At 33.4% G+C, this 26,918-nt stretch overlaps 1 protein-coding gene across 2 annotated transcripts; it reads left to right on the top strand.

Moving 5' to 3' along the window:
* The first annotated feature begins 16,857 nt into the window (after positions 1-16,857).
* Positions 16,858-23,367, top strand: LOC106752782. Of its 2 annotated transcripts, none has more exons than XM_014634549.2 (9): positions 16,858-16,996; positions 18,329-18,554; positions 19,642-19,818; positions 20,003-20,095; positions 20,525-20,707; positions 20,804-20,906; positions 20,989-21,171; positions 21,596-22,062; positions 22,362-23,367. In XM_014634549.2, exons 2-9 carry the CDS (start codon positions 18,354-18,356, stop codon positions 23,097-23,099), a joined length of 2,145 nt encoding a protein of 714 aa, XP_014490035.1. In that variant the 5' UTR covers positions 16,858-16,996; positions 18,329-18,353; the 3' UTR covers positions 23,100-23,367. The 2 variants fall into 2 exon arrangements, with proteins under 2 accessions (XP_014490035.1, XP_014490034.1); XM_014634548.2 differs by having other exon boundaries at positions 16,858-17,059.
* Positions 23,368-26,918: the final 3,551 nt, after the last annotated feature.

Raw genomic sequence — 26,918 nt, 5'->3', positions numbered from 1 at the left:
TGCTTCTAGATATAATATGCTGATGTGTCAAATAGAGATGCATCAGTAAAAGTGTGCAAATATTATGAAATGCAATTATGATCCCCCTATCACATTTAATCACATGTAAAAGATAACTCCCCCTAAAATGCAGGTATGTGAGTAAATAGTTTAAAATTATGAATATTACTCATTTTAATAAATAAATTTATAAAATTAGTATTTATACTAATTTAACTAAAGAAAAATAGTTACTAAAATTATTATGTGCACCGTTTTACATTGTAATTTTAATATTTTTAAAAAATTATAAGTTTAAAATAGAGATTTTTTATTAAAATTAAAAATAAAAAATAAAAAAATTAATTTAAATATTTGGGTGGAGTGATTTAATGTATAAATTCTAAAATATTAATTTGTCATGTATATATAAGTTATACTTAGGTTTAATTGGATTCTGTTTTAAAGAGACATAATAATGTTTTAGGCTTAATACCTTCATTGGTCCTCAGATTTGTCTGTCAATCTCAATTTGGTCCTCAAGTTTTAGACAGTCTCAATTTGGTCACAAATTTTTTAAAACTTTACACATTGTACCTCATCCGTTAAGTGCTAGCAGACGACGTTAAGTGTAGCTGAGTTGTAATTTATTTTTTACCACGTGTCATAGTACAATAAAATTGAATGCTTTTGGTGGTTTATCCACGTGGACGACCAAGCCCTAAGATTTAAGGGCATCCCCTCTCGTCCTTACCTAATTTTCGAGTTGGGGAAGAAGTGGTCTTTGATTAATCTTGGGGAAGAAGAGTTGTAGCCAAGCATTGTGCTCTTGAGGTGTCAAGCATTATGGTCTTGAGGTGCTGGTAAGGATATGTTTCGTTCATCAACCTCTTGTAAATGTTTGGGTTCGTCCATGCAACACAATAGTGGGAGTGTGAAGAGGTTGGGTGCAAAACCAACATGCTTCTGTGGTCAGAATGCAGTCTTTCGTATTGCCAGAACCCCTAAGAACAAGGGCAAAAAATTTTGGGGATGCCCTAACTTCAAGGTAAGTTTTCCATAACCATGAATCTTTGGGGTTGCCTTAAATTTTGGGTTTTCATGAAGGACTTTGTGTTGTTCTTGAACAGGATGGGAGTGACGAATTGGTTGGGTGCAACTTCTTTGAGTGGTGCTTTGAAGAAGGAAATGAAGGAGTGGTAGAAGAAAGGAGTGGTATTGTACGAGGTGAAGAAGTGGGTGTGAAGAGCATGGAAGAAAGTTATCGTGAAAAGATAAGAATGGTTGTTGTGGAGAAAACCTTACTTAAGTTGGAAAAGTGGTTCAAATTCGTAGTGGGGATCTTGTTTGTGATTGTTTTTAATGTAATTGTATTGTCACTGTTGCTGAAAGTTGGGTGAAAGTTGTATTAGTGGGGATTTTTTGAGTGATCTTTTTCTTCTTTTCAGTTATGAAACTTGGCTGTTCATCAATTTAATGTTTTGATTTCAGTAATGTATTTGTAATGTGGCTTTTATTTATGAAGCTTGTTCATTACAGTGCTTTTAATTTGTGTTAATTATTTTGGTAGTTAATTAAGTGGAAAACAAACATGACAAATGAATGACCAATCAAAATGATGACTGATAAGGAAGTGATATCCAAAAGGCATCCAAAATTATATTCAAAACACAAATGATATCCAAAACACATGAAGATTCATATCCAAAATTATATCCAATATACATGAACTGATTACATCATAAGCAAGGTATATCCAAAAGACATCAAAAGACATCAACATTCATATCCAAGACTGTCATGAATATTACATCATAAGAAAGTGGATTCAAATGATTACATCCAAAATGATATCCAAACATAACTAAATCCAAAATGATATCCAAAGATGATTACATCCAAAATGATAGAATACAAAATATAATGATCTTCAGCAGCAACAGATCATTCATCATTCATCACACTAGGAAGCACAGTAGGTTCTGGTTGTTGAGGAGAACATTCAGTACCAAGCAGAGTGGATTGTGTTTGTTGAGGACCAGTTTCAGTACCAAGCACGGTGGGTTCTTGAGTTATTGGAAGATCTGGTGGTGGAGCTTGGGTGCCTTGTGTTTGTTCAGAAGCAGATTGGGTAGTAGGTCTTTGTGGACAACCTTTTTTGTTGTGTCTAAGTTCTTTGCAGATGACACATCTTTTTCTTTGCCCACCCTTTCCTAATTCACTATCATTCTTCCTCAACTCCCACTCCTCCAATCTTCGTTTCTTCATTGGCCTTTCTGGCATTGTCTTCTTCTTTGGTGGTAATATATCTGAATAGGGTGTAACCTCCCAGATATGTTGACCATTGATAAGGTATATTATGGTGTTGTAAGTCTCTTCATAAGTGGACTTTCTAAACCAATGGCTAATGTAATCTTCTGCATTGATGTTCAGAAATTTCATTGCAGTTATAGCATGCGTACAAGGAATGCCATTAATTGTCCATTTCCTACATGTGCAGTCCATGGTGTCCACATTTACAACAAATTGGTGGCCAAATTGTGAAATATGTATAACTTCAAATAATTTCTCTCTTGACCACCTGCATTTAACACAAAATTTAGAACACAGAATTTAGAATACATTAAGATAAATGCCTAAAATCAATTGTCACACAGTTTATAAAACTTACCTTGGTAACCAATATCTACCTAACCAAGACTCCTTCTGAAATTTGTTCCAAACCTTAGGGCAGACTGAAGCTTGATATTGTGTCATCTTTGTCTTGTTGGCAGCCCATCTGTTCATAATGTATACCCTAATGTCTTCTAACAAGCTAATAATAGGTTTAGACCTACCATCAACTAGCACACTATTAAAGGCCTCAGACATGTTGTTCACAAGAGTGTCACATTGTGATCTAGAGGTGAATCTAGATCTTGACCAAAACCTGACATAAGTAAATATAAGTAGTGAAGTATTTAAATATGAACTATGAGTATAAGAAATAAAAATAAGAATTGAGATACATACCTAGGTGGAATGGAAAACAAGTATTTAAAAGCATCTACATTGATGGCTTTAATATTCCTCATTTCAGCTTCCCATTCCTGTGGATGAGTGGCTATTGCTACCCTCCACATGAGACGTTTAAGGTTTTTTCCAGGAAATGTTTTTCTGAAATTTGAATATAGATGCCTAACCTAAAACCTTTGTTCTACCCAGGTAGAAGATCTTGAAAAGCTGCCAAAAGGCCCTGACATGTTCAACATATTGAGTTACATATACAATATATTGTGTACTGAATATATAAAGTTAAATGTTGAAGAAATTGATCATTCACTAACCTTTTGTTGGTCTAAAATAAATGTAATTCCTGCACAAACATCTTTCCCACCAAGGTCCTCAATTAGAAGCTCCAAGAACCAACTCTCTTTGTTTTCAACCTCAACAACAACATATGCTATGGGCAACATTTGCTCGTTTCCATCTCTTCCCACTACTATTAATAACTCCCCTCCATACTTGCTTTTCAAAAAGCATCCATCCAACCCAATAATAGGTCTACAACAAACAAAGCTATCCTTGCATGCCTTCAAGCATGCATAAAATCTTTGGAAAATCACCTCATCATCAATGTTATCTACTTTAATTTGAACTGTTGTACCTGGATTTGTTTTCAGGAGCTCATGACCATAATCATAAAGTCTTCTATATTGTTCAATGAATGATCCTTCAATATTATCTTTTGTCATGGCTCTTGCCCTAAAAGCCATATTTCTTGATATCCCTACATTCCATTTCCTAGTCACTTTATCCCTAATTTCCATCACCTTCATAGTTGGGTTTTCTCTCACAGATTTCTCCATCCTTTAACTCAACCACTTAGAAGTCATCAACTTTACATTGAAATCCCTACTACAGATGTGAGTATCAAACACTTTTCTAAGTTGTCATGCATTGACATCAATCCTAAAGGCACAATAGGCATACCATTTACATTTTCCTTTTCCACCCAAGCACTTCACAGAAATTCTTTTCTTGTCATTCTTTATAAATTTGAGGTTTCTTCCATTACTTAGTGCATAAGTCTTAATGGCATCTATGAATTCCTTTTTCTCAGCGAAAAAGGTTCCCACCTCCTATTTATAACACTCCAAACTTCTAGGCATATTAAAAGTGGGAAACTTTATCTTACTGGACCCATCATCCTCCTCACTTTCTGATCCACTGATCAGCTCCTCTGACAGCCACTCATTGTCAGACAACCCACAGACATCATGCATATTCTTCTCATTGTCAGTTGATTGAGAAGACTGAAGTAGTGGACTGGAATGTTCTTCTCTAACATTTCCTTTAGAGTTCCCAATGTCACACTGGACGGTGACATCATATAGATCTTCCTCCTCACTCTCTGCCTCATGTACCTCCTCACCCTCACTGTCCTCTACATCATCATCCTCTCCTAAATCCTCTACCTCAAAATTATCTACCTCATGCACCTCAGGTTCCTCTACATGATGGACCTCAGCATCCTCAACCTGGACCTCAGTCTCCTCAACCTGGACCTCAGTCTCCTCAACCTGATGGACCTCACCATCCTCAACCTCATGGACCTCAATATCCTCAACCTCATGGACCTCAGTATCCTTAACCTCATGGACCTCAGTATCCTCAACCTGGACGTCAGCATCCTCAACCTGGATGTCAGCATCCTCAACCTGGACCTCAACATCCTCAAACTGGACCTCACCACCCTCTTGGGCATCACCTTCAGTATGGACCTCAACATCCACACCATGACCCTCTTGGGCATCACCTTCAGTATGCACCTCAGCATCCTCAACACCTTCATCATCAGCTTGACCACCAACGCAATAAATCATTTCTATTATTTGTGGTTCCACCATATTATGAACCACATACAAATGGACTTCGTCATTTAACCTAGCAATGTTCAACATATGCATGGCACCCTTATCATCAGTTAATAACTCTGACCTATCTGGGTGCAGAGACTGACCTCCTAAACCGTACCATAATTCTTTGATGTCCATATGACCTAATTCTTTGACTGAGTGATGGAAGCCTCCACCGAGTTCATGCTTGGAGAAGCTTCACGGGTTCAGATTTGGGCAGCGGATGAATGAAGCCATGAAGAAGGATGAAGTGTATTCAAGGTGTTTGATGAAGGTCTGAGAGAGGTTGGTGATGGTGTATTGGTGAATTCTAACTCAGAGAGCTTTCCTAAGGGGAAAAGAGCTAGAGGATAGGCAAGATAACATTGCACAAGAGTGAACTTGAGAGTTTAGCTGAGAATTCAACAACATTTCATTATTCAAAATCAAGTTGCTTTACAAAGGATTGAATCCTCTCTTTTATAGATGAAGAGAGGTTCTGAAATGTGCATGGGAAGCTACTCATGTTACACGTGAAGTGTGCTAGCTAAGCTATGAATTGAACACGTGAAAAATGCAATAAAATGGTGCTCCACATGTGAGTTTCGTCCAACACTTTTGTTGCACGTGGAAAATGGCATAAGTGTGGCTAGCTTGGTATTTTCCATGTGCAAAATGTGTTTAGCAACTCCTAGCCGTGAGTGATGCCTTATTCTTCCTTTTGATGATCTACAAAACAAGTAAACATATTTAGTTATTGTAGAAGAAAAGGTTTAGTAGAAAATACTCCATAGAAGTAAAGTAGTGAGTGCTCCCTCTTCTTCTTGTATCTTCTTTGACATGGCTCTTGTTAGAGGTCCAATATGAAGCTTGGATGGTCTACCATCATTGAGGCTACTATGCCAAAATAGTTCAACAAGTCTGCATCACAAGACCATTCTGCTATCTCTCCGTCAAATTTTAAGTCGTCATTATCATCATTCACAAAATGTCCACTATGGTGGACCACAATTTTAATTCGTTCCTCATCCATATCAAAAACTTTCTTTTTCAACCTATACATTATTGGGGGAGACAAATATTATTTCTATTTCAATGATACCACTAAGTGGGGCACTCACTCTCTAAATAAAAACTCTGACCGACACAGGGGGACAAGGAACAAACTTACAACCCTACTAACCCAACACTAACAGACAAGGGACCACTACAGCTCATAAACAATTCAACAAACCATTATCAACATGCAAAATGAGACCACAAACTCTAAAGTACAATCTAACCACTCAACATGCAAAATGGGACCACAAATCATTATCAATACATACAGACACAGAAAAACCCAAATATTGCACATGCTCGTAAAAGGAAAAACACATTTATACATTACAACAATGAGAACGACATACCTTACCTCTATTCGGGTCAACAATAGCCTAGATTGTCTTCGTGTTCTCCAACAATGAAATGGGTGATCGTCTTTCGCTTCCTCTCACAACGAGTTTAAGAAATCCCCAATTTCAATTTGAAATCCCTAACTCCCAATTTCAGATGTCTGATCTCATTTATCCCTAAATCCCAATTTTTGATGCCACATCACCACTACTCTTAAATCCCAATTTTAATGAAAATAGTCCACATAAAAAAATAAAACACATCACCACATTCTCACTGCAACACGTGGACTTCACTTAATGTCGTCTGCTAGTACTTAACGGATGGAGTACAATGTGTGTATTTTTATAAAATTTGTGACCAAATTGAGACTGTTAAAAATTGAGGACCAAATTGAGATTGACAGACAAATCTGAGGACCAATAAAAATATTAAGCCTATTGTTTTATTAAAAAATATAAAACTCGATTGAGGAGTGACATTAAATACAAAACATGGTCATATAGTATTGACACGTGACGCACCAACGATTTAAGAGCAAACAAAACTTGAGAGACTTTAGGTGCTTAGAAACTTAATTTTAGGATTTTTTTTTTTTTGTTTTTCTAAAATTAAAAGGAATAACTTCAAAAGTTAAACACAAAATTTAAAACCTTAGATAAATAAATTAAAATAATTAATTATAAATAGTGGATTTAAATTTAATAACTTTAAGAAATAAGATAAAGAATAGTTTAAGGGAAATGAATTTTGATTGTAATATAGTTTTGAATTAAATTTGTTATTAGTTTTATAAAATATTATAAAAAATATAATTTTAATTTTGGAGTAGAAAATAAATATCATTTTTGTAGCGAATTCTTTTTTTCTATTAATTTAAACAATTTTGTTATTATGTGTGTGATGATAATAAAACGTTTTCATGTTAACAAAAATTTAAAGGATTTTTTTAACATGTTTAATAACACATTGAATAGGGAAGATTATTTGAGATAATGATTAAAATATATATTTTATATTATAAATTTGATGATAAAATTTGAAAATATTAATAATAAATCTTGATTTACAATTAAAATTTTAAAATGTGAAGTTAAAATAATTGAAATGTATTTATAATAAAAATATCTCTAAATCTATATTTTTATTATTTAATAATTTTATTTTATATTTCAACTCATTTTAATTTTTTATTTTATTTTCTAAATTACTTTCAAAAAAATATATTGTCAATAATAATAAAGTTTTATATTTGTATTTTACCCTCTTTTTAATTTTTCTACAAACCACTACCATAATAATATATTTTACTTTAATTCTATTACAGAATTAATATAACAAAATTCAAATTATTTTACCCTTAAACTATTTCTAACTTTGTTCCTTGTAAAGTCCATTAGAATTTGATTTCAGTGCTTTTAATTAATTATTTTAAACTGTTTTCTTATTTAATAATTTTAACTTTTAATATAAATTTAAAAATTATGTTTTATATTTTAACTTATCTCGTAGAAAATTATATTTCAGAAATAATAGTAATTTAAAAATAGAAAAAACTCAATTATTTTAATATAAATAATTTTATTACGGACGAATTATATTATTTTAAAACACAATATCTTTAGAAATTACTTTTTAGAATTTTTTTTTTCATTTTTTAAGTGTTTTTCCTTTGTGTTCGTTTGATTGAATAATTGAGACCGTATGATTGATCTTTGCGGCAAGTTCTTTAATTTGGGTCGATAAGTTTTTTCACCCGTAAGTTGAGTTTCAATATTTTTTCTTGGTCTTTTTTTGTTATATGTTGCATGTAAGCCTTTTTTTTTTCATTTGCATGTGTCTTTTTAGTCATCTATATGAGTCTCTGCTTATTAGTAATCATAATGGTATGTCATAATCGTTCTTGTGATGTTTCTATGCGTAGATAGAACATCATGCTAGTTGGGAGGAGTTTTGTTAATTGGGATTTTGTGAGTTGTTAGTCAAGTAAGGGAAGCTAATTGTACAATTTTAAGTTTTGTATACCTTGAAATATAGAATTGTATAATTGTATGTTGAATTGATTAGATGATTGAACTATGTGTTAGTATGACTTGTTGATTTGCAGTTAGGCTCACATATTTCATGTTTATGTTGTATGATGAACTTTGATGAATTGACAATTTTGGCTGGAATGTGTTAGTTATATTATCTTTGTCATTTCTTTATCTTTTATCTTTAGTTAGTTCGTTGTCCCTACCCACTATAACTACCACCGCCGTCGCTACAACATTAATTTCAATTGGTGACCACGATTTTTTTCGTCCTGACCAAGCAACCACAATGTCGTTGAGATCACTATACCATCAGAGTCTAGATATGTTCTCACGCTCCGATCACAGTTTGCTTTCACTATTCTTTCTAGCCACTCGTGACAACACATTTGTCATTGTATTCGATGTCGATCACCTTCGTTGGAATCATCACGACCTTCTCTCTCTATATCTGACCTAGTTGTGTTGATTGGGCCTCTTTTGGGTTTTAGGTTTTCACTCTCTCTTGCTTGTTCATGGCTTTTGATCTCTCTTCGGTCACCAGTACAATTGACTTATCCATATATACTAACTATGTCAATGTGCATTTAAACTTTGGCTTAAGTGTCAGAGGTATCTTGATCATATTACTCAGAACGTGACAACTATTGATTCCGCTACGATTACCTGTTGGTTGAAAATTGATGCTCAATTATGCATTGTTTTCAAGGGTACCTTTCACTCCTATTTAAAAAAAAAATTTCATTCCTACGAAACATGTTTTGAAATATGGGAACACGCTAAATTATTATACACCAATGATACTCAATGTCTTTATGGTGTTTGTCATGATCTTCTCAATGTTGTTGCTCCTTTACATGAGGACTCTATGGTTGATTATGTGGGTAAAATTCATGATCTTTTTCATGAATTTGATGAATTTTTGACTATTGCCTCTACTCCTACACAAGAAATAGAGCAACGACCAAAGTTCTTCGTTCTATTGGCATTGCACAACCTTACTAATGAGTATTCTCATATTCGTGATTAGATTTTAGGTTTACCTGTGTGTTCCCTTTTTGACTTCTACTCGTTTCACTCTTTTGTATGTACCTAGTAAACCCATAAATGATACACTTGTTTCCTTTACATTGGCATCTCAACGTCATGATCATAATCACTCTTGCAAATCGGGAAAAGGATGTCTTAATTGTAACCATTGTGGCAAGCTAGGTCACATGATTGACATGTGTTATGCATTACATAGTCACCCTCCTAAATTTGCTACTATTGTTCAGAGTGCTCCTCCTTCACAATCACTTACTAGGGATCCTCCTTCATTCGATATTACCAATGACTGTTATTTTCTGTAAATTTCTTAAATGATATAAGGATCAACAACCTTCAAGTTCCACTACATCTATAGCATACACAATTACATCTTTTGTTGCTTTGACTCCATCTTCTTCTCTTGGCTCTTGGCTTCTTGCACCAGGAGCCACATATCACATTACTGGTAATAAATCTTCATTTTCCTCTTTATCCTCTCGAAATACTTTACCTTTTGTTACAATGGCTGATGAATCTAGAGTTTTAGCTCATAGTGTTGGGACTATTAACATTTTCCCTTTTTTTTTCCATTGATAACGTTCTTTATGTCCTTAGGTTTCGTTTTAACTTATTATCCATTAGTCATATAACTCGTTCTCTTGATTGTGATATTTCTTTTATCAAAGATTTTGTTTATTTACAAGACCGTAGTTCGAGATAGGTGATTAGCTCCGGATGTGAGTCTCATGATCTTTATCATCTTCGCCCCTCTACATTTTGGTGCAATTATGGAGTCTCTATCTCTTCTTCATGCCTAGTTAGGTCATCGTAGTCTTGCCAAATTGCAACAGTTTGTTCCTAACTTATCCAAGTTGTCTAATTTAGTCTGTGAGTCGTGTCAATTAGGAAAACATATTTGTAGTTCCTTTCCTGTGGTGTCTCATAACGTGCTTCATCTCCTTTTGCATTAGTCTATTTTGACATTTGGAGACCTATTTGTGTTAAATCTAGTTAAGGTTTTGAACATTTTGTTACTTTTATTGATGATTATTTTATATGCACTTGACTATTTTTAATGAAGAATCATTTTGATTTATTCATATTTTTCAAACCTTTTATAATGAAATTAAAACTCAGTTTTTTAATGAAGAATCGTTTTGATTTATTGCATATTTTTCAAACCTTTTATAATGAAATTAAAACTCAGTTTTATGTTTCTATTCAAACTTTGCGCAATGGCAATGGTTGTGAATATCTTTCCCATTCTTTTAAACAATTTATGACTTCTTATGGTATTCTCCATCAAACTTCATGTGCATATACACCTCAACAAAATGGGGTAGCTGAGTGAAAAAATAGACATCTTATTGAAACAACTAGTACTCTTTTAATTCATGGTAACATTCCTCAATATTTTTAGGGTGATCTTATTCTTACTATATGTTATCTCATTAATCACATGCCATCTTCTGTTTTAGATAATAAAAGCGTCATTTTATTTTATTTCCTGACGAACCCCTTCACCCCTTACCACTAAAAGTTTTTGGGTCTACATGTTTTGTTCATAATTTTAGTCTTGGTCTTGATAAATTAGCTCCTCGCAAATGTGTATTTTTAAGCTTTACTAAATCAAAGAAACGATAAAAGTGTTTTTCTCCTTCTCTTAATTGTTATTTTATATCTGTATATGTTACCTTCAATGAGTTTTCCTTTTATTTTAAAGATCATTCTTCTTCTGATATGTTTATTTATAATATTATTCCAATTGTGCTTAGTCCACCAGGTTTTTCTCAATAACCACCAATTGACTCAATTCAAGTGTGAAATACCCTGTCTCCTCCGACTTCGACAATTGGGTCTACCCTTCCACTTGTCCTTCGAAAAGGTATATGTTCTACTCGTAATCTCTCACCATATTATATTGCTTTAAGTTATCATAAACTGTCTTCACCTTTTCATACCTTCCTTTTGTCTATTTCTTCTATGACCATCCTAAAATATGTTAATGATGCCTTAGCCCATCCTGGTTGGTGTTAGGCCATGCCAGATGAACTAAGTGCTTTTTAGAATAGTGGAACTTGGGATCTTGTCCCATTACTGACCATAAAATCTCTTGTTGGTTGCAAGTGGGTTTTTGCCATCAAAGTTGGTTCTGGTGGAACCATTGGTCGCCTCAAAGCTCATTTTGTGGCCAAAGGTTTAAGGTTTAGAGATTAGGTGGCAAACATATATATTTCTTGGGTATTGAGGTGGCACAATCCAACGATGGTATTGTTATATATCAAAGAAAATATGCATTGCATATTTTGGAGGAAACTGGTTTATGAACTTAGAATTTGTGGACACACCCGTGGATCCTAATACTAAACTTCTACCCAAACAAGGGGAGCCTATGTCAGACCCCGAGAAATATAGAAGACTAGTTGAAAAATTGAATTATTTTACAGTTACTCGTCTTGAAATTTCCTTTGTAGTCAGTGTGGTAAGTCAGGTTAAAGACAAAATTGTCTTATGAACAAACGACCTCAAGTTTTGAAGTTTAATCAAATAACATTAAAACAGGTTAAAAGATTTGAAAGAAAAGTAGGATAAAAACGTAGAGCCAAAACCCCAAACAAACAAAACTAGAACTTGACCCCAATCTTAGAAAACATAGGAAAACACTTCAATCCTAGGAATTAGAAAAACATTTAGGCTAGAATAACCAGACGCTTGACTAAATGATGTCTTGTCTAAAACTTTCTAAGAGAGAACTGAGTTAAACTCTAATTGCTTAAGATACTTGAACTAGGTATTTAACTTCTATCAAAAAACGAAAAGATATAAGAAAGTCTTAGAAAGGTAAACGTTGTCTACCTACAAGGTACACATACAAAGAAGTGTTTACCTACATTCAGATGATACCACGAGCGAAACAGACACATCATCTTATGATGAAGTATTTATTCGTTTGGTATGAAAAATGCTACCTAATGGTAGAAAATAAACACTTTGTTATTCTGAGGAAACATTAAATGACATTAAATGTCAACATTCAAAAACAACAAAAGTGATAAGAAAAGTCATATTTTTTGCATGCACAATATACTCTAATTTTATAAATAAGCTATTCTACACACATCCACAATGTTATAGATCAAAAATCAAATGTGGACACTAAAGACAAAAGAGATAATCATGGAATGTTCCTCTCTTGAAGCAAAGTCTAAAAAGAGCGTACAACCTACTTCAAGCAAAAGACTGAAAAAACATGTCTGCTCTGACAAAGTTGACTTACACAAAAGCTGTTGTGAAAAGAAGAAAGAGAAAATACAAGAATCAAGGCTACGAACTACAAACGTTGTCTAACGAACAAAAATCAATTGAGCCTATAAATAGAAGATCTCTCATGAAGAAAATTAAGAGGATAGAATAGATGATATCAAGTGTGCAAAGCTCACAATGGCATATCCACCCTACAAAGAAGAAGAGAGAAAAAGAGCTCAATGAAGAGATTATATTTGAGCTGAAGAAAAGAGAAGAGAAGGGAAAAAAAGAAAGAGATACTCTCGAGCTTAAGTGTCAAATCTCTTACTTTTGTATGATCTTAGAGAAAAACACTTGCGAATGTTTAGACTGTATTGTATTTTATTCATATCCTCTCGTGGAGAGATTTAGTCTAAACTTCTTGTAAGAAATCTTTAATTGCAATTCTGAAGAGAATTAAAATACTTAACAACTGAATTCTTTTTGAGTTGAAGAATCTAGGCGCGGTAGTCTAATACCAGGAGTGGTTCGAATACTCAAGGAAATCTCGGCGGGTTGTTGAGTACCAGGAGTGGTGCTAATACTCAAGGAAATCTCAGCGAGGTAGATGAGTACCAGGAGTGGGGCTAACACTCATTTGTAATCGTGTGAAGATTATAGTGGAACCCTCTACGGAGGAGACTGGACGTAACTTAGTTGGACTGAACCATTATAAAATCTCTTGTGTTATTCTCTCTTCTCTTTGCTAAACGATCCTCCTAGAAAATCTACAGTTGAGAAATTTGATAATACAAGAACTTTGAAGCCAAACAATTCCTTATTTCTAAAGGAAGTTCTTACAAATGTTGTAGTAGAAATTATTCTGATTAGCATGTTGATCTTTACAAAGCTTATATTTTAAGTCAACTACCTAAGCCTTGAAAGAATATATGATGCGCTTGACTACGTGCTATATCAGAAAGGTTGCGAAAACGTTTTCCAAAAACACTATTCAACCCCCATTCTAGTGTTTTTCAGGTACATCAAGTCAATTCCTTAATTCCTATTGTGAAGATCATTGGAATGCAATTATTTGTGTTTTAAATTACATTAAAAGATTTTCTAGAAAATGGTTGTTATATGGTTCTAATAACCATATAAAAGTGGTTTGTTATTCTGATGTGTTTGTTATTTTGGTTTGTTATTTTAAATTATATTTCTTATCTTTTGCTCATTAGCTTATCATGTTGTTTCTTATGTCTTTGTACATTTCTTTTGCGATGATCACCTTATTAGTATGAGGAAATGAATGATTGATATTGAAAAGTCTCTAATTAAAAACGGCGATGCAACCAAGTTTTCTTATTGGTTGTTTAGTAATAATCATTAGTTATTTTTGATATATTTATTATGGGTTAAATATGTTTTTAGTCCCTTAACTATCAAGCGATTTTATTTTTCGTTCCTCTTTCAAACTTTGGTACATTTTGATCATTCTCCTTAAAGAAACTATAATTTTTTGTCCTCCAAAAACCAATGACGTTAAAATTAGGCTGACCTGACTAATGCTGGTGTGCCACATCATTTTTTTGTCTGACACTGAGTTAATATTTCCCAACTTTTCTCCCTCCCTCTCCTTCCTTGCATCTTCACGCCGAGCTGCTCTCCCTCCCTCTCCCACTCTTCATCAAACCCACAATCGCACACCTCCCCTCCTTGTCCACCACCACACACCCCATCGTCTCGGGCACGTACACGCTTATTGGCAGTCCATTCATCTACAAACTCTTAGCCTCCACACCACAACTATCGTATCCAGCAATTGAAATCCGATAATCAAACTACATTGTAAACCAAACAAAACATTCCTTAATTTATTTTCTATTTTATTCCTTAATGTTAGTTTTTATCTCGTCAAGAATTGAAAAAGGGAAATTTCAAAAAGTTGTTATTTAGAGAAAGAATATTATATGAATCTATCATCAGTGTTAGAACTACACAATTGTTGAAAACATTTGTAATTCACTTCGCGTCAAAAAATCCCGAAATTAATAAGAATAAATTGTCAGAAAAAAGGTAAACAGAAAGTCATTTAGGAAAATAGAGAGAGGGAGAAAGATAGATAAGGTTGAAGTTGCAAAGACGCGTTTGTCTGAGAAAGAATTGGAAGGTTGCTAATGATGAGATATATATAAAAACTGTGGCGGTAATGAAACAGAGAAGAAAGAGATAGCGATATCGAGTTGCAATGAGTACCAAAAAGAGTTTTTCACCAGCTTCTGCTTCTTCGTCTTCTTCGTCCACTACTTCCAGTAACTACGAGGTGAGCAAGGGATTCAATGGCCTCAACAAGGTTATTCTTCGCGATGCTCGTGGAAGCTCTACTGAGGTTGTTTTCTTCCTACTTCTTCCATTTATTCTCTCTTTTCTTCTCCTCTACAACAACTCATTCAGGATTGACCCTGTGAAGATCGAGAAATTGTTGAATGCTGTTAAACTCTCTTATTCTCATCACTGACCACGTCTTCTCCTCGAATCCCGAAAAGAGGATCTCGAAATCTGTTTCACCAAAATCACCAAAGACTGCACCGTTTCCCTATTCGGATTCCTCGAAATGGTGGCGAAGTGCAAGAAATTGCCGGAGAAAATGTTCAGGACGTTGGATTTCCTACCCTAATTTGCTGCAATCGTTGTTGTCGGAGTCTTCCTCAGGTGGTAATGGTATGCTTGCCAAAGTTCCCAAGCCAGGCGATGGAGAGTCAATGTTAGAAAAATAAATGACATGACACAGTACCGTTAGCCAAGTCAACCTAATTTTAACATTGTTAGATTTGGAGTACGGAAAATTATAGTTTTCTTAAAGAGAATAATCAAAATGTACCAAAATTTGAAAGAGAAACAAAAAATAAAATCGTTTAATAATTGAGAGACTAAAACCATATCTAACCCATTTATTATTATGATTATTATTTTTAAATAAATGTATTAATACTATATCTATATTGTGAAACAAATTTGTTTTGTTTTATCAATTTTATAATATCTTATTTATTTGTTATACCAGCTAAAATTGAGATGCTACATATCTTATATTTGTTAATATTTTTAAAAATAATTTAAAACATCTTTATTATCAATAATAATGTTGACTATAATAATAATAGTAATAATAATAATGTAGTAAAGTTTTAAATTTATTTTTTTATTATTTTTTAAGAAACGTTATAATAATAAAAAATTTATTTAAAATTATATTACAAAACTGATAAGTTATTTTTTAATTTATCTTTTCTCTCAAAATAATTATAATTTAATTTCTCTCAAGATTTTTTATATAAAAAAATAATTGAGAATTCGAAGAAAATGCAATTTTTAACTATTACTAAACTCATGTAGAAAATAATATTTTACTAGATTTATTTGCGGAGTTTTTAAGGAATATTATTTAAAAGAAAATCTCTAAAAAGAGGAATAACTAGTTATAATATATGAATAGTCAAATAACTATTATCTTTTATTTTAATTGTAGTAAACATTACTTTTTAATCTCCCTTCCTATAAATATATTATTTTTTATTTTAATGCATTGTAATAATTTGATATGTAAGGATGCTATAATGACATCATTACTTCAAATAGAGAAAATTAATTGCTAGGGTCATGGAAAGAAAAATGGAGATGAGAACAAAAATATTCATAAACTATTTAAATATTTATATATTATCCTACTTTTTTATTTTTTTTCTCAAATTTGGTTAAAAATATCGTCAATTAGTTGTTCAGTCTTCCTTTTTTTCCTTTTTAACAAAATGGATGAAACAAAAAAGTTGGATCTTTCATGAAATTACTGTTATCTTATCCAAGATATTCTTTTATATGTTTTATCTCACTTAACATTCCGGAATTGTAAGTTCTGATTTGAAAAGGTTGTAACATTTGTATGGTATTTATTTAAAAAATTAAGTTATGCTTTTATATCCTAAAGTTTTGAATAAGTTCTCTTTTACTAATTTTCAAATTAAAAAATATATATTCCAGCGTTGAAATTCAGTAAAAATGTGATTTTAATCATCAAATTCAATTAAAAGATTAAAGATAGTTTTAAAAATAAGGAAATAGAATATTTTTTTCTATTTTGATATGAAAAGTAAACTTCTTTTCTAATTTGGAACCATATTCAATGTTATTCAAAATTTCAGAAAATTAAAGAATAATTAAAGATTTAAAGAATATTAAGATTGAAAAACCTGAGAAATAGTCAATGTGGGTCAAAAAAGGATAAAAGTCAAGACGTGGTTTTCGAAACTAGGTGGTTTTAATTCTTTTTCATGTGTTAATATATATAAGAACAAAGATCCCGGTTCCTGCGACGACAGATAATGTGGGCCACTTTGTGAATGATATTGAAGGAGGAGAGTTTGTGCTGAACAGTTAATTGCTCCGAGCGTTGGTGACGAGGTTTGGATCTCTCCAGCCAGCTGTATCCGAGACAAAAGCTAGAAATTTTATGTATTTTTTCTGGTAAAATTATTTTTCTTTGCATCTGTGTTGTTGTGGGTATAGTTGAGGTATGACTGCAAGGGGTTTTCGTGGGAGAAATTCTGTGACCCCTATGTACTCTTTGTTTGAGTCATTGATTTTTTGTTCTCGTTTCTTGGGGATTTTCTGTATCAAGAACGGAACATTTTACTTGTTTGGGTTTTTAGTTGGGAATAGGGTTTGTGGGCTTAATTTTTTCTACCCTTCCTCTGAATGCAATTACTGAATTCGAATTTGTGCATATCCTGATATATCTGCCGTGCTTTTGACATGCTGTAACATGAAACCTTGTAGCCTGTTTTTGATGTGTTCTTCTTGGTGTGTTGAAGAGTATATGTATGGTAGATTAGTGTTTGGAAAGGAAGGTATATTAAGGAAATGATGATGATGATGATTTTGATCATATGTGGATCAATAGAACCCTAAATGAGAATCTGGGTTAAACAGAGGCAGAGGAAGGCTGAATAATGTGTTGCTAGGAACTATTTAAAACACCCTGAGTTATAATGTTTTGTATTAGTTGGCTGATTCGAAAATTTTTCTTCGTAAATAAATAAACAACATAAGAAAAAGAACATTATAATTTTAGTGTAAATAGTGAGTCAAAATTTTCTCCCCTTACTCTTAGCATCTCAGTTGATTTCATTCACAATCATTTCTCTTTGCTACAATTTTGCCATTGCTTTTGATTAAAAATGATCCTGTTACAATTTTATTTGAACTAGTCTTTGTGTGTATATATTACATATTGGAGTCACAAGAACAGGCAGGAGAGGGGAACAGGTGTGCCTAGTGGAAATCCAAACCCTGACAGCATTATTGTATCTGAATCTTAAAGACTTTAGTAAATTTCAATTAAATAACAAGCTCATTGTTTGCTCACTGATATTTTATTTTCCTTTAAAGTTCTGGATAATTCATTGTAATTTTTATATCAAATTTAATAAATTATTGGGTTTTGAGGGCATACTAATTGTGAAATGGTCATGGAGGACTATCACAGTGGTCAAGCAGTGATTTTCCCTTTGTTACTATGCAGACTTAATAAATTGACCCCACAAATCTTGGCACAACAATTTTAAGTCTAACTAGTTACAAGTGTCCCATTTTTAATCCTGTTTTCATGAATTTTTTATCATATTAAAGGACATTAGTTTTTGGGGCAGTTTTGCTATTGTACATGCAGTGATTGAAGTTATTGCCAAGATATTGTGTTTGTGCTCGTCTTACATGTCTCTTTTCTTTTTCTAGAGTTCTACGCTCTTACATCTGGGCTATGGATGATAAACAAGAAAATTTGTTATCATCCACCTTGCCTAGCCAGCTGTTATCAATCGACGAGGAACTATGGCAGATGGCTGAAGAGAGAGCACAAGAGATACTATGGACAATTGAACCAAATGTATTATCTGAGGTGAACAGAAAGGATGTTATTGATTATGTTCAGAAGCTAATTAGAGGTTGCTATGGATCTGAGGTTAGAATATTTTGATCCAATTATCATATTTATAAATTTTATTGCCTGAGTTGGTTTTCTACATCTGGTCTTTTCTTCATTTAACGAAGATGCTTTCTTTCCCTCATAATTAGTTGGGTGTTCTTCTCGGTTGCTGCTTTGAATTGTTTGTACATAATTAGATTTAGTTTGATTGTCAATTTTTTTTCCTTTTCCCTATCATACTTTTCTTTTAAGAGCAGTTAGATTTAAATGTGATTTTATTATTTATCTTACTGTCTCTTAACATGAATTTACAACCATGGTGTTGGCTCTTTTATACTTCTACCATACCTTACACGTGCATATTGACACCTTACCCTATTGAATGCATCCTTTTCCCCTTTTATATTTTGATATCTAAGAAACGTAAAATATCATGTCATGGAAAAGCAGGTTATCATTTGCAATTCTTATGATCAGCATAATCCTACTTCTGCAGGCTGGCTTAAAATCTTCAAACTATTTTTAGTTTCCTTTATATTGTTCACTTCTTCTCAGCTTGACCACCAGTAAAGAAAACTTCATTTCCAATTTATATGAATTGAAACTTCATGGAATCACAAGCATGCATGCACAGATTGTCCCCAGCCAGCCCAAGATTTACTGCCCTAGTTAAAAAACATGTGCAACATGTAGCTCGCCCACTGCATTCGATAAATTTCATTTCTCTATATATGAGATTTGTAGTTTTAAAAACTTCAAAAAGCCTGAATTTAAATGAAGTTGACGTATTTGCTAGTAATTGATTGCTTGGGTGAACATTGTTGACATCTGGAATTGGACACTAAATTCATTAGGAGAAGGCTTGAATATCAAATTTACAGATTCTTTTAACCTTCATTGCACTTAAATTTAAAAGCATTTTTTCCGCACTAGTTGATTTAATTATGTTTATACCATGACCGTGGTGATTGAAAAAGAATGTTTTACCTTTGTGGATCTCCTACAGGTCTTGCCATTCGGTTCTGTTCCACTAAAAACCTATATTCCTGATGGATTTAATTATGTTTATACCATGACCGTGGTGATTGAAAATGAATGTTTTACCTTTGTGGATCTCCTACAGGTCTTGCCATTCGGTTCTGTTCCACTAAAAACCTATCTTCCTGATGGAGATATTGACCTGACTGCTCTTAGTCATGAAGATGCAGAGGAGGATCTGGCACAGTCAGTATTGAATGTACTTCAAAGTGTAGATGACCCTGAGTACCAAGTAAAAGACATACAAGATATACGGGCACAGGTTGTTAAACAAAATTTTCTTTTAATCTGCTACAATTTTATTACTGGCTTTTACATTGAATTAGTCATTTTCTTTGATTGACCTTATTATAAGTGGTGTTTAATGTTCTTATTGTGAAAGGATATCTCCTTTGCTTTGTTAGACTTACCTTCTTTTGTTTGGATCATTGGATGATGGACCCCAGGTCCGGCTTTTGAAATGCACAGTGAAAAATATAGCAGTTGACATCTCTTTCAATCAGATGGCTGGACTTTATACTCTACGTTTCTTGGAGCAGGTATTTGTATTAATTGATATTTACCCTTAATTGATGTTTTATTTCTACATACCGTGTGGTCTGTTTCTGTGTTTCAGATATCATGTAAGGAACACCTTAAAAAAATTCCATGTTTCAATTCAATCAACTTGCTTTTTAGTGGTCTCAATGATGACTTCATTGTTTGCTTCGCCCCTTTCCATTCTCTTACTGCATTCATTTTCTTGATAAATGAATGTTACCAATTCTCCATCCTCATAATGTATCCGTATTTTTTTTATTAACATCTTACAAATACTTGTTGATATCTAAACTTCTAATGAAATTCTACTATTACTTCATTTTTAACTGCAAACAGAAACTTTAACCATGTTTCTGATTAAATTCAATTTTTTTTTTTTCAATTTGTATTCAAGCTTTGCTAATTTTCTTAATTGGAAATAATTTTAGGTTGATCAACTTGTTGGAAAGAACCATCTCTTCAAGCGCAGTATTATCTTAATCAAAGCTTGGTGCTATTATGAGAGCAGACTTCTTGGTGGACACCATGGCCTGTTATCGACATATGCCATAGAAATATTAGTCTTGTATATTATCAATCGTTTTCACTCTTCAGTGCGTGGTCCCCTAGAGGTGGGTCACGCTTTCCATCAATAATATTATTTGCACCCTTTCAGCATCTGTTTTTAAGCTCCAAGAATAAAACTACTGAATTACTACTGCTAGCAGGTGCTATACACATTTTTAGACTACTATGGCTCATTTGATTGGGACCATAATTATGTTAGTATATGGGGTCCCAAAGCCTTAACCTCCCTTCCAAAAGTTACTGGTAAGTGTTGCAGTGTGTAAGCAGTTGGATGCTTTTTTAATCTTCAATCTTTGATATACCCATACTCACTTGCTTGTCGCAGAGACGGCAGAATGCGATGAGGATGGATTCTTGCTCCAGAAAGAGTTTCTCAGAAATTACAAGAATATGTGCTCTTTTCCGGCAAGGGCATCTGAGCCTACTGCCCATGAATTTCCTGTCAAGTACATGAACATCTTGGATCCTCTTAGAAATGACAACAACCTAGGGCGCAGTGTAAACATAGGTAATTTATTTTTTCCTTCTAAAGGTGATGGATACTTTGCACCTTTAACATGTTAACAAGAAAAGCATATGATTTATGGTGAATACATAGACACTTTAATTGGTTGGGCTTATTCACAATGATTAAAGGACGTGATATTTAGTAGATCCAAATTTTACCCTATGGAAAGTTGTTATAGTTTAGAAGGTCTTCAACATCTACAAGTTCACAACTCAGCATACTGGTGAAAATGCATCAAGACTTATTTAAATATCATCATAGATATCAATATTTGATATACTCCCATGATGACTTTTAAGTTTTATGTGATACTGAAATAATTAGATATTACGATGTCAAATGATATTTTAACCCTCTATTGGTTTACTTTTTAAAATTCTTAGTTTACTTCCACTTATTTCCCTACTTTTTTACTTACCTGCAGCCAGTTTACATAGATTAAGATTTGCTCTCTCCTATGGTGCTCGAAGGCTTAAGCAGATCCTCACACTTCCGGGAGAAAACATGGGTGCAGCACTAGAAAAGTTTTTCTTCAGCACTTTAGACCGGAATGGGAAAGGAGAAAGGGCGGATGTTGATGTTCCGGTTTCTCCATTTGGTACTGGAAGATATGAAGAGTGTGTCCTCCGTGGAGATTGTGAAAGTTACTATGGTGGCTTGCAATATATTCAGCTTTATCGTAACTATACCATGCCAGTAACTGCACATTCCAGTTCTCCTTCAAGGCCTTCTCAGGACGATATCCTTGCATTATCAAGGCAGCAAAACTGGAGTATGATTTACCAAGGCGGTACAGATGTATATATCCCAGGACAGACACTTTATCATCCAAATTACAGCCTTGAAGAAGGAGGGAAATCACGTGGAACAGGCACATACATCCCTGACTTGGTATAATGTCTTTCTTCTATCTATATCGGTCTTGTTTGGATAAACTTTCCTTACACACACTTATACAAGAGAATAAAATATAGAAGTTAAGGTAAATGGGAGTTCTCATGTAAAATAAAAATTAACTTACGGACTTAATTTTAAAAAAGTTCTTTTATTTAAATCTCCAAAAGCTAAGATGATTATAGCTTATGGAGAATCTCAATGTATTTTATCTTTATGGAGAAGTGTATTTAAATATGACCTTATATTAAGATTATAAAACACTATATCATTCCCAAAATGGTTGGATCTTGCAGAATTATAATTCCTACTGGGATATACGCTCAAGGATGAACAGGCCAAGGAGATATACTTCTGCAAAGCACATTGCATTGCCCAAATCACCTCCGAAGAAGCAAGAAGAGGAGGAGGTTCACTATGAGACGGACACGAGTAATGGTAATTCAGATTCGAGGCTTTTTGATCTCTCAAACGAAGATTTTCCCCTTCTTCCATGCAATTGCAAGATTACACAGGCAACACAAGCCCAAGGCTATGCTCCATTAGCCAAGATTCATTCTGAGACAGGCTTTTATGGTAATTCGATTATGTCTGAGCCTTCAAATTTGTCCCTTCCATTAGTAAAGGTTCATTATGAGACTGACATAGATGGCAGTAGTCCACGGTTGTTTGAACTCTTTAAGGAAGACTTCCCCCTTCTTCCTAAGGTTTGTTCTGAGACCCGAATGGATGGTAGTTCAATCTCAACGAAAGATTACCCCTTTCTTCAAAGCTATCACAAGACCGTCTGCTCAGAGTCTGGTCAGTTAACTAAGCAAACCAAGAGTTTTCCATACTCAAAAGAAGCTAAATGGAAGGGTATTGAGTTTGGCTCTTTCAAGAAATCACAGTCAGTGACCGAACCAAGTTTGTCGACAAGGGATGAGAAAGAAGATTATGATGTTTCATTAACACAAAAAAATGTAACTGTAGTTCCGAAGGTGCCGACGGAGAGGAAAGAGAAATCTCGCATGACCAATGAGAAGATGTATTGAACGTGTTGACGTAGATATTTTGTAGGGTATACATAAGTAAAATGCTCATGTTCTGACCGAATAACTGAAAAATAGTGTCAACTTTTCCATCTTTTTCTTTTATATTTACATATGTAAATTTGGGAGAAACTTGAATATCCTCGAACTTCATGGGAACAAACAGTTGGGGGGAGAGTTGTTGACCAATTTTGTGCCATTTGGTGGTGGGGACAGAATGACAACTCCCTTTTGGTTTAACATCTGCATCAACTTATAATTCTTTTGATAATTTATGGGTCAGTTCTAATGTTTCTATTTGGATTGGTAATGAAGAATGGAAAAATCGGATCAAAATTATCAAAGAGGGTATTAGATGGAATAAAAGAAAGGGGGAAAATAAGATTTTGATTCTCGGTACAAAACTTTGTATTGTGATGACTTGGGCTCAAATTCAGAATCCATTCAATGGTGTATCACTCGTAATATGGTGAGAAAGCTTCAAAAAGAACTTGAAGATGTATCAAAAGGACAAGAAGTGAAGGCTTTATTGATTTGGAAGCATATGGACTTTTGAGCTTTTGTAATGACATGGTGTAGAGATTACTCCAGTACTCATCCTTCCCTAGCTAGGATTCTAACTAAGCATATGGAGTGGACTTATCATATTGTATGTGTGATATGTGGTCAAGGCAACTAATTTTATCAAACAAGTAAGTCTAGGTGATAGAGAGTGAAAAATGCATAGTTCATTTAATACTTTATTTTTAGTCTTTCAAAATTGAAAAGGAACTCATTTGTAAAATTTAGGTTAACTAGTTTTTTCTTTGTAATATTTGATCAATTTTTTTTATTGAAGTTTCAATATTTTAAAAATTTTCAATTTAATTATATTTTAATTAAAATGAGTCAACGCGATTCTTTTTCTTAATATTATTATATTGGTTAATTACTGATCGAGACATCCTATTAATGACATGAAAATAGTTTATGCACTCAAACTTATTCACAAGGACATTATAACACACTTAAACTTATATATATGGTTTATAATTGATTGAATGTTGCCAATACTCAATTTTATCTGCATAAATAAAATTTATCACAAAAAATTAAAAAAAAAAATTACCACAAAAATTAAAAAAAATAAATAAAAAAAGAATAAAGAGAAATAAAAAAAATATAATTTGTTTTACTATTTACACCTCTAACTTAACTTTTTACTCCTTATCCCAATAAACCAGCTAATCCAACACATTTTTACTTCCTTACCACTCTTTTTTTCTTCTCACACCTCATTCTCCACATCACCCTCCACATCACTCTTTTTACTCTTTTCACCTCCTTTTTATATTAATTTTTCTATAATGACTTTTCTAATTATTCCATCTTACCTTTTAAAATTATATTTTATCCATCACCTTCTCCACCAACCGTTTTCATTATTTTCTTCATCCATTTTCTCCATCTACTTTTCCACCCCATATTTATATTAATTTTTCTTACTAACTTTTATTTATTCCATTCACTTTTCTAAAATATATTTTATCCACCACCTTCTCCATCAACTTTTTTTATTATTTCATTCATCCATTTTCTCCATCTACTTTTCCACCCCACTTTTATATTAATTTCTCACAATAATTTTTATTTATTCCATTCACTTTTCTAAATTATATTTTATCCACCACCTTCTCCACTAACATTTTTTTAGGTTTAATCATTCGACAAGTCCTTTTTTGGGTCAGAATCTCAAATAGGTCCCTTACTTATTTTTTTTTTCTCAATTGGGTCCTATTTTTTGAAAAATTGATACAGATAGAGTCTTGTTGTTAAATTGGACCATCATCGTTAGACTAGCGTGTACGTGACATGCTGGTGGTGTTTTATTTAATGATGTGGCATAACTTATATGGTAATAAGGTTAATGTGACATGTAATTTTAAATTTTTTAGTTAAGAAATTAGGGATATTTTAATTCAACCCAACCCTTTGTTCGAATTGACATTTGCAAAAAGAAATTGGGGAAAATTGTGAGGGGTCCATCGAATTAGGGTTCGTGGTGAAAATAGATAATCAATTGTAGCTGTCCCATTCGTGTTCTTCTTCGACGTGTAATGGGTGGCAGAAACAAAGCCATAATGTGGTTTTCGTGGTGGTGGAGGATCTAGGATTGATGGTGTCTTACCCCTTTGCCTTTGTCGAGAGAAATCAGTTCTAAAAACTACTCGAACTGCTAAGAATATAGGGAAGCAATTTTGGAGTTGCCCTAAGTACAAGCTAGAAGAACGTGGATGGTATATTGTTTTTGTTAGTAGTAAGTCCTTTTAATTGGTGTAGTTTATTTTTACAGAATGGAAATGAAGAAGGTGGTTGCAATTTCTTCAAATGGTGCTATGATCACGGTATTGAGGAAAAAGATACGAATTTGAAGTGGGAAGCAAATGACAAGTCTTTTTCGAACAGAGAAGAAATGGGAGGTGGTACGAAGATGATGACTGATTTGCGAAAATCACTTAAGGTTGTGGAAAAATGGATAATGGTGTTGATAGGGGTGGTTTGTTTGATTTGTGTGCTTAATATAATTGTAATTTCAATATGGATGAGAAATCCATAATGTAGTAGTGATTTTCATTGTATCAGGATGCATTGGATGTATGTTGAAATGAGTTTTTGTGAATGAATGAACCTTTGCCGTATTTAACATATGTCTAGACAATGATTTTGTTGGGAAACATGGGACATGGTCATTGATTGGAACAAGATTACAAATTGTTTAAGTAAACCAACCATGTTATGGTAAACTAATACTACTAAACGAGCATATTAAAGTGGGGGCAAGGAATTGCACTAAATATGGTAATCATCAATAAACCTGGTTGAAAAAAAAGAGTAAAACCTAGTTCGTGTAAAAAGTCAACTTTTTCCTTTTAAATGGTCATTGAGGAAATGTTATTTATTTCACTTGCAAAACTTCAGTGTTTTCATTTTTTAAATTGAGGTAGTTGCAAGAATTGACAAAGTACTACCATTGAGCAATAACAAAATCTTGCTTCACTTGCGCAATAATTCGCTATTGACAAAATCCTCAACAATTTGGAACAAGCAATGAAGAGGATCCAAAGTAAAAAACCTTGGTTGTGTATTTGTCATCTTCACTAACATTGCTTGCTAATACTACTATGACCAATGACATTGCTTTCTCATATAGCAATATGTCATTTAATAACAATACCTGATATAACAACAATATCTGAATTAACTATTACATAATAACCATTACATAACAACATTGTTTTGTCAAACTAAAACTATTAGAATCGGCTGCAGCGGAATTGTTAGCGTGGAATAACAAACCAAGAGGGTTTTTAATTCAAACGTGTGCCTTTTAGTTTCGTCTCAATTTCACTTACTACGCAAATAATAAATATAAATAAAAGAGTAAGGTTGAGAGAATTTGCACAGATGATTTTTATACTGGTTCGGATCTTACCAATCCTACGTCCAGTCGCTTATCTCAAACCGAGATAAACAGTCTACAATCACAAAACAATTACAAATAATAATCACAAAGAAAAATAATTTGTAAAAGTTTAGAAACCACCTCTCTTGATACCACAAGAGATGAACCTGCACCTCCTTTGAATCTTCACAAAGGATGAGACACCTCTTCCGAATACTTCACGAAGGATGAAACACCTCCTCCGAATACTTCACGAAGGATGAAACACCTCCTTCGAATACTTCACGAAGGATGATCCTCTTCCAAACACCTCCTCAGACGCACCAAGGATGAACCAGTTATTCCTCCGTCACCGTAGTTGCAATGTACCAGCACCACAG

The sequence above is a fragment of the Vigna radiata genome, unplaced genomic scaffold (genome assembly GCF_000741045.1).
Source record: "Vigna radiata var. radiata cultivar VC1973A unplaced genomic scaffold, Vradiata_ver6 scaffold_43, whole genome shotgun sequence".
In the NCBI taxonomy this organism is placed as follows: Eukaryota; Viridiplantae; Streptophyta; class Magnoliopsida; order Fabales; family Fabaceae; genus Vigna; species Vigna radiata.
This window is presented reverse-complemented; position numbering and strand designations above follow the sequence as displayed.

Excerpts from the sequence above, each read along its gene's own strand:
- LOC106752782 (XM_014634549.2), top strand. The coding sequence starts at position 18,354 with ATGGATGATAAACAAGAAAATTTGTTATCATCCACCTTGCCTAGCCAG. Across the intron at positions 20,907-20,988 it reads CTCCCTTCCAAAAGTTACTG|AGACGGCAGAATGCGATGAG; the intron begins GTAAGTGTTGCA and ends TGCTTGTCGCAG. Across the intron at positions 22,063-22,361 it reads GCACATACATCCCTGACTTG|AATTATAATTCCTACTGGGA; the intron begins GTATAATGTCTT and ends TGGATCTTGCAG.